The sequence below is a fragment of the Castor canadensis genome, chromosome 7 (assembly GCF_047511655.1).
Source record: "Castor canadensis chromosome 7, mCasCan1.hap1v2, whole genome shotgun sequence".
Classification (NCBI taxonomy): domain Eukaryota; kingdom Metazoa; phylum Chordata; class Mammalia; order Rodentia; family Castoridae; genus Castor; species Castor canadensis.
In genome coordinates, this window is record NC_133392.1 from 161858809 (window position 1) to 161872853 (window position 14045).

A 14045-nucleotide genomic window follows, 5' to 3' on the forward strand; every position below is an offset into this window, starting at 1 on the left:
AGGAACCATCAGCCACTGGGACAGGAAGGGACATAAGTCCTGACAATCCCCAGAGAGAAGGCCACAGAAGCCCCAACAACATAGTCACCTGTGGAGGTAGAGCACTGGACCCCCAGGAAGTGGCAAGACCCAGAACCTAGAGGTCCTGAGGCCATCAGGACAGTAAGGCTGGGAAGACTGGTTAGCATATACCCTGGGCACAGAGGCATGGGTGACATTATGTCTACAGTGACACTGCCACCTTCCCCTCACTTCTGCCCACATTCCATCAGATGTCCCTCCAGCTGGCCTAGCCCCATCTGGGGATGCTCCTGCCCTGCCCCCCAGAGCTCCCCAGGGCTGGCCACCCCTGTCCTCCTCATTCCTCAGATCATACCCTCAGCTCTCAGCCACATGTTGGCCTCCTACTGTTGGTGGGGGAAGGGTCAGTTTCTGGACAAGGACCCAGGGGGACACAGATTAAGTGGGCCTGACACCAGTCCCCCCCTTTCAATGCAGGCCTGAGCCCCCACACCTCAGATTCCCTGACCCCTCCTCAGGGGCTTTAAGCCATAATCCTCCATGACCAGGAAGGTGAAGGCCCAGCTAATCTGGCCCGATACGGGGCTCCTCTGATGAGGCCCCTGACATTGACCAGGAACCAAGGTGACCCCTGTCTACCTCTGACAGTGGGAGGTACAGGCAGTCACAGCACACAGCACTAAGCAAGCCAGGGCCTAGGCAGGGGCACGGCAGGGTTGTGTCGGGTCCTGGGGAGCTGTGGGGCCCCATAGTATAGCTGAAGGCAAGGCCAGGCAGAGCCAGGGGCCACACCCAGGTGTGTGTGAGGCTTGAGCCTCTGACTTGACAAAGCTTGAGCCCACTGACACCTGGCAGTTCCTAAACCCCAAGCCTGGTGGCCCACCCCAGCCCTCCCACCCCTCAGTCCTGGCACAGATCCAAGTACAGGGAGTGAGGAAAGCTCTTCTGCCCCCTCCCAATATAAGCCACAGCCCCAGAGTCACATGTGGGACCCAAGTGAAACCACCACTTCAGGTGTTGCCTGACAGAAGACCAGTGTGACCCGTGGAGGCCAGAAGATGGCCAGCATCCCATGTAAAAAGGTCATGCAGGGACTGGGCTGCATACCTGGGCTGGGCTCAGCCTCGCTATTTCCTCCTTGGCTTGGGCCCTTGAGCTTACCCTGCCTGTCCCAGGCTGGGCACCAGCTGCCCTGAGAACCAACAGGGGCCACTGAGGAATCTGTGCGCAGCTCTGTGACTTCTTATGAGGCTCCAACCATGGTCCATATCTCCAAGCAGCATAGGCTCCTACCTGAGGCTGAACTAGGTCACCTATGCAGCCTCCCTGTCTGGCCGTGCAGGGCTCAGGTAGGAGAGGAGTGACTGCACCTGGCTCCAACCCATGGGGGACAGACCTGCCCCAATCACCCCAGACCAGGTGGGGGCAGGCAACCCTGGCCAGGGAGAGGCAGGGCCTGATTCACTACTCCCCTATCTCCTGTCCTTCGGCTATGCCCACACACACCAGTGACCACTCCCCTCCCCCAGTACTCCATTCTGATCCCCATGACTCCTTCATGCCCCTGGAGTTCTGGCTGACCCAAGGGTGCACCTCAGGCAAGGACCTCAAGGGCCTGCTCCCTCTTCTGTCCCTCTTCTGTACCCAGCACACAGTAGGCATTCTCTGGACAAGTGCAAGCGAGGAGGAGCAAGCAGGTGGGAAGAGGAGAGCCAAGGCTATGTTGTCTACTCTGGGAAGTGAAGGCAGCTCATGCCTGCACAACTGTCAGCACTGGTGTGATGCCAGAGTTTGGCCAACAATTGCCCCATCCTAGAGATCCTGGTGACCAGCTTTGCAGGACAGACGGATGGACAGAGACACTCTGAAGCTGGGAGAGCATATAGGGAGGGCTCTTTGGACCTCTGGTCCCACATTTACTCCCGGTGATCCTCCTTCTCAGCTCAGTCCCACACTTGCTGGCCCTGGCAGCTGTCAGAAAATGAGAGCCCCAACCTCCCTACCATAGACACTGCATCTCTGCACCTCAATTCTCCAATTGCTAAAAGTCACATCCCTGCAGCCCTGGCTCCTTCTTCCCGAGCCCATGCAGCTGTTGGAAGAAGGAAGAGCCTGCACTGTCGGAAGCCAGGGCAGCACTGTGTGGTTTTGTTCCTGTGGTGGAGCTTCTTCTTGTCCCAACACAGCAGCAACACGGTCTCGTGGCTGCCATCAACAAGAGGCCAGCGGCAGCTCAACAGCTCCACCTCTCCCCAGGGAAAGCTGGAAAATCAATTTAATCCTCTAACAAAATCCACAAATTATACCCACAGGCTTCACAGCATGTGCACACTAGCACAGGGGTAACTTTGGGTGCAGCAGGGCCCCCCCCCACACATCTCTCACACACAGGACAGGCATGCCCTATCCACTCACCTCCACTTAGTGAGCACAGACAGGGCTGGGCATGGGGACAGTCTCCCTCCTCCCTGTCCAGTGCAGCTGTGGCTCCACGCTGCATAACAAATCTGTATTCCCTCATTGAAGCCTCTTTGCCTTCCTGACCAACCTTCCGAAGGGTCCATCCATGGCCACTCTACTTACAGGTGTCTCAGACACCTGGGACAGCCAGGGGAGACCAGCACCCTGAAGGGTGGGAAAGGGTCCCCACTCACCCATGGCCCATACACCACAACAAATGACCCACCCCTGGACCTTAGCCTCCACCTCCCAACTACTCAGCATAGAACATGGGGGACTAAGGCCTCCTGATCTCCCGCAGGTCAGATCAGCAGGCAGCAGACCCTTAAACAGTGCCTGGGGTTGAAAGAAGGAAGGAGGAAGTAGCCCTGCCTAGCCCCACAGTGACACCCACCGGGATGAGCCCGGCCCCTGGCCCAGCGCAGCTCCAGGAGGGAGGGACAGGCCCACACACATATGGCTGAGATTATTTAAACGTCTGAGAGAAGCAACTGTCCCCCGCATGTCTGGGCGCCTCCTCCCCAACTATTTTTACTTTATCAGGGAGTGTGAGCCAGCTCCCCCCAGCCCTCCCCAGGAGGACCCCAGGGCTGTCTGTTTCTTGGGGCCCTGAGCCAGGGCTAGCGCAGGAGGAGTCAGGCTGGGCAGTGGGGACAACAGTCAGTGCCCAGCACAGGGTCATTTGACCTGGTTGGCAAGCCTGGGGGGCCCCAACAAGCCTGGGGAGGGAGCAGTAGCTGTGCTGTGTGCAGTTGGAGATACCTTTTTCCTCCAGTGCCCTCACCACACAGGAGCACAACTTCCAGCAGGAGTAGTGACTTCTGTGGGTGGCGAGGGCCTGACCCCACAAATCGCCCACAGTCCAGCAGTGGGGAGGACCAGAAGGGCCTGAAGCAGGCCAACCAGACCATGTCCTGACCACCTGAGGGGCTTCTGGCTACCCTGTCCTTGTCCACCCGAGCACTCAGACACCTGGAACAGCCAGGGGAGACCAGCACCCTGAAGGGTGGGAAAGGGTTCCCCATAGTCACCCATGGCTCATACACCACACCAAATGACTCATTCCTGGGCCTTAGCCTCCACCTCCCAACTACTCGCAGAGATCCCTGGGGGCTTGTGGACCTGACCCTGGATTACTAGAGAGTGGGCGGGGGACAGCAGCAACCTGGCCCATTCTCAGCTGGTGGCCCCAGGTTCCATCCCTCAACCAGCCCAGAGGGGTGGCCCAGGCCAGAGCGGGCCTTCCCGCTGCCCACAACCCAACAGAGAGTGAGGGACAGGAGCACACGTGACAGCCACAGATCCAAAGCCACATGGGAAGGTGCCAGATTTCAGGAACTCTCCATGCAGCCAGCAGGACAGCAAGTGGACGGAATATTCTTTAAGGCCAGAGGTATCCATTGCTGGTGCCTGTCCCCAAAGAATCCCCTTCTTGTGCAGGTGAACCTGGGCTCCTTCCCCAATCAGACTCCTCCATGCTCCCAGGCTGCCTACAATGACGTGGGGGACCTGGCACCTTTAGCCCTGGAAGACCCCAACACTGGGCCTTCCCACTTGCACAGCAGAGTTGGGGCCTTATCTGGACACCAGGGTGATGTACTGGCCTCAGTGAGGGTCCCTCCAGAGACCCTCCCATGTCTCCTCACTGTCCCTGGTCATCCCCAGGCACTGGCATATGGCACCTCAACTCACAGCGGTGGCATTAATCACATTCAGCAGTCCTGCCAGGAAGATGACTCTATTAATAGTCCATTTCACAGCTTCCTGCTCCCACAGGTGCCCCTCAGTCCTGTGTCCCTGGGGGATCCTGTCCTTGCATCCAGCTACTTGCTTTCACAAGGCTTCAGCTGCCTTGCCTTCCTCCAGCAGGGCCCAACCGAACAGACATGCAACACCTAGCCTGGACTCCCTGAAGGCAGGTGCCTGGTCAGATCCTGGCCCCCAAGTCACTTCCCAGGATGGGATACCCCTAGCAGAAGCTGGAGAAAAAGCCAGGCTGCAGCTGTCTATGTAGGGCTCTTCCTAGAAAGTCACCAGATTCAGCCTGAGGAGGGAGGGGAGGGGGGATGCAGCTCAGAGAGAGTCCTCAAGGTCCCTAAGTGAGCACTGGGCAGAACCAGCCCTGCTCTGTTCCTTATATCCTGGAACCCAGGCCAGGCAGGGAGGGAAAGCAGCATCTGGCAGAGCTGAGTGGAGCCAAGCAGAGCCCAAAGCCCAGAGGAGACAGGAGTCAAGGAAAGGTTGGGCCACTCCACCCTGCCAAAGCAACAAGGGCCACCCAGCTCGAAGACTGGGAGTGGCTTCCTGGAGGACCCTGTACCCTCTGTAGTCCCAGAGCACTCAGCAGGGAGCTTCAGCAGTGATGGTATTCTGGAAACTGAGCTGGCTCTCCAAGTTTGACTTCCTAGTTTCCTCGAAGTTGCTGGCACCTGTTCAGATGTCCACCCTGTTTGCGCCGGACCTCAGACTAGGCCAGCTGCCTTGTCCCTGCCTCTCGCCCTTTGGGGCTGAGTGAGGCTCTCCCCAGTTCTACTCTCACCAGGCTGACCCAGAGGGGCACAGACTCCTCTGAGAACTGGGCTGAGACCAGCCCTTGGTCAGTTCAACCTCAGGGGCTGGAAGGTGGAGCCTTGGAGAGCTTCAGAGGGAAACAGGGCAACAGCTGCTATAGGACCCCAACCTGACCAACCTGAAGTCCAGATGCCCCAAGTCCCTCTGAGATCCCTAGGCCACCAGGTCTGAGCAAGCTGGGGCCCCCCCTCAGGACAGAGCAGCCCATTGCCCCCCAAGTCAGAACTCCACCCTTGTACCGAAGGATCTCTCTGACTCCCTTGAGCCTGCCTCAGCAGCTCAGTTCTCTCTCCCACCATCATCAGTCACATCTTGGGGTCTTCACTTGACTAGTGTGGGACCGCTGTACCCAGGACTGCCAGGTAGGTAACTTCTCAGAAGCCAAAGAAAACCTCCCATCCAGAGATGCTGCCCACTCCCCCCACTCTGCCCCATGTCTTCCCCACACAGGAAGTCTGTCCATCCAGCCAGGAGCCCACGTGTACTGTGCTGGAAGCAAACTCCCAGGAAGAAGCAGGCTTGTCCGATTACTCATGCTCGTCAGCCCTCTCTGGACATAGAGCCACGGGCTCTGGCCTCACAGAGGGCCCCTGAACCCCACACCTGCCCCAGGAGAAGGCGCTGCCCAGCAGGAGCCACCACTCTCCAAGGAAGGTGCCAGGAGCTGGGGAGGCTTCGTCATCAGCTCATTAGCGGTGCAGATGGAGGGCTGGACCCAGGACGCAGACCCATCTGCTCCATCCTCGGCTGCACATTGAGACTGCAAGGGCTGTGCCATTGAAGCTCCTTCCGGGTGCCAGTCCTTTGCCCAGAGGATGGAGGCAAAGAGGTGGGCTTGGAGCTGCTCTGCTGCCACCAACCCTCCCCTTCTAAGACCAGGGTTCTTCCCTCCAGCAGCTACAAACCCCAAGTGTGTCCAGTCTCCCTGAACCCTGGACCCTGGGGCCTTGGAGCAGCTGACAGTATCACTGTTGCCCACCAGCAAGCAGGTGTCCTGAGCCCAGTGGCCAACCTAGGGCACTGACTTCATGGAGCTCTCTGCAGGTCAGACAAGAAGGAAAATACTGGCCAGGCCGTCCCCAAGCAATGTACTTAAGCAGCCTTGCTGCTGCCCTGGGGTGGAGGCTGTGGTTAGGGAGTGAGAACACCTGAAGACGAAGTCACTGGGTCCCACAGGGCCCGATGGAGTGTGCATTGGCAGCCCTGGACACACCAGCCACACTGTCCTCCATTCATAAAGGGCATCTCAGCTGGAGAAGGGAGGAGGGACTGCAGGAAGGGAACAGACATTCCTGGAGCAGCCGCACAGGCCAGGCATGGAGTGACACTTTGCAGGCATACTGGCTTTGAATGTTCACAAACTGCTCTATGAAGTGGCCCCACACTGTCTTTCTGGTCTCTGGAGGCTCAAAGAGGGTCCTCCGTGTGAGGTCACACAGCCCTCCAAGCTCCCGCAACTCCTCCCCACCATCCATGCCAACTGCAGCAGAACTAGTGGAGCCCAGAACAACCAGAATCTAAACAAATGGCCAGAAGGCAATCTCTTACTCTCTTGGAACCCCAGCCCTTGATCAGAAAGTTCTCCCTGCTTTCCAGCCCAAGTCACTCTTGCTGTTGCTACAGCCAGAGACCCCCTTCACTCTCAGCCTCTCCAGCCCTGGTCCAGAGCTACCACTGTGTTTGGGGCAGACAGAGACCCTGTCTGGGAGAAGCTCTGTCCTGCACAGCATGAAAGGTACCAATTCAGGAAGCCCTGATAACAGTCCCTTCTCACACCCAGCAGCCCCAGTCAGCCTCAGGGGACTCCATGCTGCCTGCCCAGGGCAAAGCCTGGCTCACAGGTCAGGAAAGTGGGGCAGAACCCTGAAGACACTAAGCAAACAATGCAGGCCCCTGGAGGGAAAACAGCTGCCCTGTCCATGGTGCTGACCAAAGCAGGGCACGGGCTCCTTATGGAGAACTCCAGAGACTCGTGGGCCAGAGCCCACAGCCCCCAACAGCTTCTGTCTCCTCTGGGCAATGGGTGTTCCCTGGGGCTGCAGAGCTAAGGTCACCACCTCCCACCACCCACCAGGACCTCTGTGGCATCTCTCAGTGTGTCGCTAGTGCAGAGGGCAGAAAGGGGAGAGGGGCTGTGCAGCAGTTATAGAATGGGGTAAGGGAGTTGTGCTGCCAGAGACCCTAGGGGAAGGGGTCAAGCACTGCCCTCTGACAGCCAGTGGGCCATCAATGCACAGGTTTCCAGAAACCTTCCTGTCCCCCTTACCTTGGTCCCGGCTGAGCCCACCGGGGGGCCCAGGCTCTTCCATGGCCCACAGGCACCAGCCCCACTGTTATCGGCACGGCTCGAGGTAGCTGGGGCCCCACGCTGACCCCCAGTGTCCCCCAAACCCCAGCCAGAGCCAGGGTGCCCCGCGCACAGCGCCCATGCCTGTTAAAGCCTGCTGCTGCTACTGCCGCCAGCCAGCGAAGAAAGAGAGGGAGGGAGGGGAGGGGCGGGCTGAGGCAGAGCAGCCACCATTGGGACCGCCCCTCCCACGGGAGCCCCGCCCCCCCTTAACCCTTGGCTGCCCGGCTCCTGACCCACCGAGGCTGCTCTGGGTGGGAGGCCATGCAAATCAGAGAGGGGTGTCTCAGATGGGCACTGAGCCAGCTCCACTCAGAGGCCAGAAGGGGAGGCAGCACTGGCTGCTGGTTCTTGGCACAGGGCTCCAGAGACCATCCACAGACAGCCCTGCCCACCCCAACTCCACCCCAGGTCCGGGCCAGGCCCTTCCTACCTGAGGGGCAGCTGCCCACCCTGGGGACAGCCCTCAAATGCGCATCCTGGCAGTCCCCAGCCCACAGGACCTCTCCCAGAGCCTGTGGGCTGGATCCAAGACTACACTCCTCACCCTAGGAGGGGCCAGAGAAGAGGGAAACCAACTAACATTTCCTCAGCTGTCCTGCATGTGTGGGGGGGGTTCTGCCTGGGGAGGCTGAGCCCAGGGCTAGCTTCTATGAAAGTCCCTCCCCCCGTCTCCAGGCGCCTCAATGACCCCTCGCCACCTAACTGTACAGTTTTACGAGGACGAGGGGATGGTGGGGGACGATGAAGGTGAGGGAAATAGACCTCATCACATACCTGCCCAGGGAGCAGGTCCTGCTGGGTATGCAGGGTACAGAGTCTGTGTGTGAACTGAGCCTGTGTCCACCCCTCAGCAGGGCAGCAAGCTCTGTGGCCTCTGACAGTTGCAATGATCTGACTTCCCGGGTCCAGCATCCAAGTCAAGTCCCATTCTTCATACCCCCACTCCAGCCCAAGAAAGGCAGTTCTTCTGCCCACAGCCCCTCTGGCAAGGCTTCGACCCCCACATCCCAAAGGGGCTCTAGGGTGGTTAGTGGGGTTGGGAGGACAAGGTAAGTGACAAGGCCCATGAAGAAGGCCATGGGACTGCCTCTGGGCTCTCTGAATCACTACCCTGAGGTGTGACTGCCTCCTGCCAGGCCAGGCCTCAGGTGTGTGGGGGAGGGGTGCTCTATCATCTGTGCTACCAGCTGGGTCCTGCCCAAGGAAAGGCCCTGGGCCCGCTGCCTGGCTCCCTTAAAGGGGCAGCCTTCCTCCTTTACGCCATTTATGGTGCCCTGGCCCCTGGGTCAGAGTGGCACCTGCCCTTAACTCTAGAACCTGCCCTCTAAGTGACCACACTCAGCACTGTCAGGGTCCCAGGCTCTATGTCCTTCCCACTGGGCGGAGGCACAAGGAGGGAGGGGCATCCTGACTCTTGTCACCAAGTGTGAATGAGAATCCCAGCTGGCTACGGCAGATAAGGGTCCTGGAGCTGAGGGGGTTCTGCTAGGCCAAGAATAGGGGGAACCGTGAAACAGGACAGAGAGCCCTATACCTGGGACAGTACACACACCACACACACACACACACACACACACACACACACAAAAGGCCAGCAGCCCCAAATCTCAGAAAAGGAAAAACTGAGGCAGAGAGAGAAGAAAAAGGGAGACAAGTTTTCACCTGAAAGTGGGAATGAGGGAGGCAGATGGGCATCAAAGTCTGAGGAAGGCCCAGAGCCAGTCTCATCGGTTGTGTGTCCCTGGAGCGGACAAAAGGCCCCTGAGCCTACCAGGGGCAGAGGGGGTGGGGGGAGAAGCTGCTTGAAACTCAAGTTCACATTCTAATGAATAATCCATCCACGTGGCCAGCCCCGCCCTCCGCACTCTGCCTGGAGATGATCTCCACATGGTGATTAAAGTCTGTGATTAAAATCCACTGCCACACATGTTAATTTGCTAAGATTCTGATCTCATAGGCCTCATTTCTGGGCATTTAAGCAGAAATCCCTCTCCGAGAGCGTTTGGCCTGGCTGGCAGTGGGCGGGGGGCTCTGCAGCGAGGAAGAGCTTGGGGCTCGGGAGTTTAATCTCCTCCTTTGAGGAGCGCGGCAGAATAAACAGCCAGCCAGTTGTGGGGTGTGAGCTGAAGGGCCCCTACAGAGCCCCTGTACTCTCTGGGGTGGCCTTCACATGTTCAGACCAGAGCAGGGCCCCCACATGCCTGCCAGGCCACACTACGCTGTTGGAGCTGACCTCCTGTTGTAAGGGAGGTTCCCTACCTCCCGCCACCCCACAGTGGCCATCTTCCATAAGGTGGGTCCTCACCCTCTGGGTCTAAGGAGCTGCCTCTGTCCCTAAGGCTGGATCTAACTGTGGGCTTGTGGGCTTGAATGGGCCTGTCTTTTGCTTTGGAGGCATTGTCAGGAGTGGGCAGGCAAAAGACAATGTGCCCTGAGTCATGGGGGCTGGCTGGACCTTGGGCTCAGAGCCCAGGGCTCTCAGCTAGGCCCACAGGTAGACAGAACCCATTTCCTCTCTGTCCCTTAATGTCCTTACTCTTCAATGGGAGTGGTATACATGTGCTCACGCCTGCCCCAGGCCCAGGCTCTGCACAGGGCAGCAACCATTTCACCTACCCCTCCCCAGGGTCACTGGCAACCCAGATGACTCCTCTGCTCAGAGTTGGCCCCAAGGGGCTATTTCTCACTCACTAGTTTGCTGCGACATAGCCACAGCCCAGCTGCACTACACGCATCTCATACCATATACCGCAAGCCCCAGTGTCTCCTCTAGTCTCTCTCTCAGCTTCCTCGCCTTATAGACAGGACAGAGGCCCAGAGAAGGCCAGGGTGTCCGATGGCAGGTAGCAGATGATCCTGGCCAGACCAAGCTCCAGAATTCCCTGGAGCCAGCAGTTTTGCTGTTTACCCAAAAGGTGGGAAGTAGCACCCCTCAGTCCTGCACAGTGACCACAGCTGCCCCAGTAACCAAAACCTCCACCTCCCGGCACCACAGAAGGCTGTGGGTGGGCTCCCTGCCCTAGCCTGCTTCAGGATGGCTGACTGCTCATAGTCCTGTGCTGAGCAGGAAACAGCCCCAAAGACAGCCGGGTAGAGTGATAGAGATGACATCAGAGGGCAGCATGCAGGGGTCAGCCAGGGAGGCCAGCCAAGCAAGGAGGGAGTCACTTCAAGCCCTAGGGAGATAGGGACCCCAGGTGCCCCTCCCACACAGGACAGGCTGCATCCCAACCGCCCTGAACCCCAGAGACCTCTTCTAGCCAGCGGGCAGCTCTGTGGGCAGTTGGGCCACTTTGTTCCTGGGGAACAAAGCCTACCTCCATCAGCACTGGATCCTCCGGGGCTGATGGCCAGCTGAGGAAGGCCTGAGCACATTCCAAGAAATGCCACAGGAAGAGAAGGACTGCAAATTGTAGAACAGAGCTAAGTTCAGCCAAGAAGGGACGTGGAAGGCAGTGCCCACACCTGGAGGTTGGAAGCCCCAGCTCAAGACCTGGTTCTGCCTGTCTTGGTGTGACCATGGGAACTCACTGCCCCATGGGCTCAGTTTCCCCATCTGTCAGCTAGGAAGGACCAGCAACCTAGGAGAGCATGCCAACCTGGAGCCTCAAGCTGAGGCTTCCTTCCGTGGAGGAAGAGGAGTCCCCAGGGAGGGCAGTGACACTTTCCATGGGGAGATGTTCTTGCACCAAATGTAATGCCCCCTCTGGTGGCTACTGCTGTGAAGAGGGGGACCAAGAGCACAGGCTCTACTGCTCTCGGGCTTACAGGCCCTGCCAGTGGCTGGACAGCAGGCGCCACTTTTCAACAGTCTCCAGAAGCAGGAGGTCATGAGAAACACCTCCCCAGCTGAGAAGCAGGGCCTATTTACGCCTCTGAATTCTTTGTGGGGCGCCTCAGATTTGGACTTCCAACTTCTGTCCTACATAAATCTCCAAGGAAACGCTTCCTATGGCCGACTGCAATGAGCTGAGTTTCACAGCTGCAACTGGCTCAGCACACCTCAGCAGGCCAGGGCACTGCAGCCTGCCCATTAGCACCAGGGGTGCTGCCATGGCCCAAATTCTGCTCCTCTGAGGTCACTCAGAATGCCTGAGTTAGGAGAGCACCAGAGGCATCTGCTCCAACCTCCTTGTTTTCCAGATAGGGAAACTGAGGCAGAGAAGTCCCGTCCAGGGCCTCCCAGCTAGACGGAGGCAGAGCCAAGACCCTGCAGCCCACCCTCCATGGTGGGCTGGTCCTGACAGTCACACTGGCCCTCTGTGCCCTCAAGTGTGAGCACTGGGTCGGCCTGGCACCAAATGCTATAATTACCCCTCAGAAGTGCCGAGCGGGCTCAAAGATGGAAGTGTAGGCCCCTCAGGTGACAAGTCCGTGCTGACAGCCCTGCCACTGGGACAGACACCGACCCAGCAGCCCACATCTGAGACATTTTATGAATTATTCAACATCGAAGCCAATTTCATGTTGTCAATGTTACCGCTTCTGTTAGCAATCTAAGCTGCTTTGGAGAGCCTGGCGAGAGGCCAGACCCACCCTATACACAGTATGGACTGAGCAACTTCCTGCCCTGGAAGTGACAGAATGGTGAGTTACAAGTGGTTTATGGGGCGAGGCAGGGACACTGGTCTTTTGGAACACCCCACCCCCACACTCCACTGTGTCCCCAGTACAAAAGGCCCCTGCTGCCTTAGCCCTCAAATCCCTGCCTGGAGTTACAATGGTGAGCTGAGCCCAGGTCTCCATTCTAAGAGTCAAGGCTACAAGGAGCATGAAGAGGACAGACCAATGAGGAACTGGCCTGACCACAGCTTCCTTAGTGAGCACAGCTGCCCAGGCTGACCATGTTGGGGCTACCATCTAGGCCTGGTGTGACTACCTGTTCACACCCCAGCCCCTGGTTCCCCCACGTCTACTGCACTCAGGTTCTAAGGGAGCATCAGCTTCAAGGCAGAAGATGAGAAGAAGCAAAAGACCAAGAGCACAGGCTGCTAGAAATGGTGTCCACCAAGGCGGAGGCAGCAGGGAGGTGGAGGCAGCAGGGAGGCAGATTGTTCCAGCCAGGTTGTCCTTGTCCCAGGGTAAGAGGGGAGCTGAGGTCCTTCAAGATGATGGCCTGCTCCAATTCCAGAGCAAAGGGGGACCCACAGCCTGGGGGCTTTGGATGGCTCCGAACAACATTCTCTCAGGCATTGTTTGTGTGATGAGAGGTGGGTTGCCAGGGAGTGGAGGCCAGGTCAGCTGCAGGAACAGGGAGCTGCAGAAAGGTTCCAGCCTGAATCCATCAGTCCTGCCAGGCCCACACAGACAAACAGTAGCTCACCCTGCATCCACAGCTACCTCTGAGCCACTGCACATAGGCATGGCCTGAAGCCTTGCTCCCCTAGGATGACCTCGCAGTCCTGCTGAGGCACCAACGGGAGAAGCCTAGCCTAGGTCAATGGGTCAGGCCCCACCCTGGACTACGGCAGCCCTGCTGGAGCCGGAGGGAGCAGGCCGTCCGCCCTGCCTCCCTACAGCAGCCTGACCTAGATTCTGTGCCCATATGCAGCAGCCATGCAGAGCCTCAGCCGGCCTGGCAGGACTCCAGGACAATGCAACCACATGGCCAACACTGCAGCCCAAGACACACCCCCATGAATCCAACAGGAGTGCCAACCACCAGGTCCACCCCTTCTCAGTCTCTCCCCATGCAGGGCTCCTGATCTCCCTCCCTGAGAGGGAATATGAGAGGCCCATGGCCCAACCGCACTGGGCTGGCCTCACCCCAACAGCTGGAAGAAGAGAAGACAGGGGGAAAGGGAGCCCTCTCCTCACAGGCCCACCCTGCTGCCTTGTTTCAGCAGTCCTGTGGGTGGAGAGCATCACGCCCGCATCAAAGGGTCCAAGGCTCAGAGAAGCTACGAGACCTGCTACAGCCACTCCGCTGGTCACAGTGAAGCCTCAGCTCAGATGGACCTCATCGGTCCGAGTGCTGCTCAGAGACCCACAGCCACTATCCACAGGCAGGGCAGCCATCCCCTCAGCACTGTACCCCTTTAATTTCCCCAGCCTGCACCGTGAGGCCATGTGCCCAAGCAGCTGGTCTTTACACCTGTGCACCACTCCAAGCCTCTCCACTTCTTGCATGAATTAAAAACCTAAAAATCCTTGAAAACAGAAGCATGGGCATTCTGCACACACACACGCAAATATGCCCCGGGTTCCCAGGCCAGAGATTGTTCCTTCAGGCCCACACAACTCCTACCCCAGGGCTGGGATCAGCCAGCCCCTGTCTCCTTCCTTGTCCTTCTCCCTCCTGCCTCTTCCCCATCCTCTACCTGTCAACAAACATTTATTGAGCACCTGCTGTATGCCAGGCTTTGCTAGGGACTGGGGAGGCAGTGGTGAACAATTCAGAAGCAATCACTAACCCTCAGGGAGCTGCTGGTCTGGGGGAGGGCAGAGCCAAGGCAGTGGTCCCAGCTCCTTGAGGGAGCTCTGGTGGGGAGAGGCAGGGTGGCAGAGCCCCTGGAAAGTCCAGGAAAGAGCCTCTTCCTTGAAGAACAGGGGCTGCTGGAGGGTCTGGGGTACAAAGGAGAGCTGGGTGCACATGGGTTCCAGGACCTCCTCCTCAGTCGAGGCCTAGAGCTTGAGGTGAGGA

General features: G+C 58.4%; 1 protein-coding gene across 5 annotated transcripts in view; it reads right to left on the bottom strand.

The window, feature by feature from the left end:
* Window positions 1-14045, bottom strand: part of Plch2 (phospholipase C eta 2) — a 76904-nt gene that overhangs the window by 31064 nt on the left and 31795 nt on the right. The window contains exon 1 of one of the 5 annotated variants that reach the window (XM_074081557.1): window positions 7319-7507. The exons of the other annotated variants lie outside the window; for them this stretch is intronic. Coding sequence (XP_073937658.1) covers window positions 7319-7361 — 43 coding nt within the window. The 5' untranslated portion in view covers window positions 7362-7507. Of the gene's footprint in view, window positions 1-7318; window positions 7508-14045 lie in introns of those variants that run through there. 5 annotated transcript variants of the gene reach the window in all.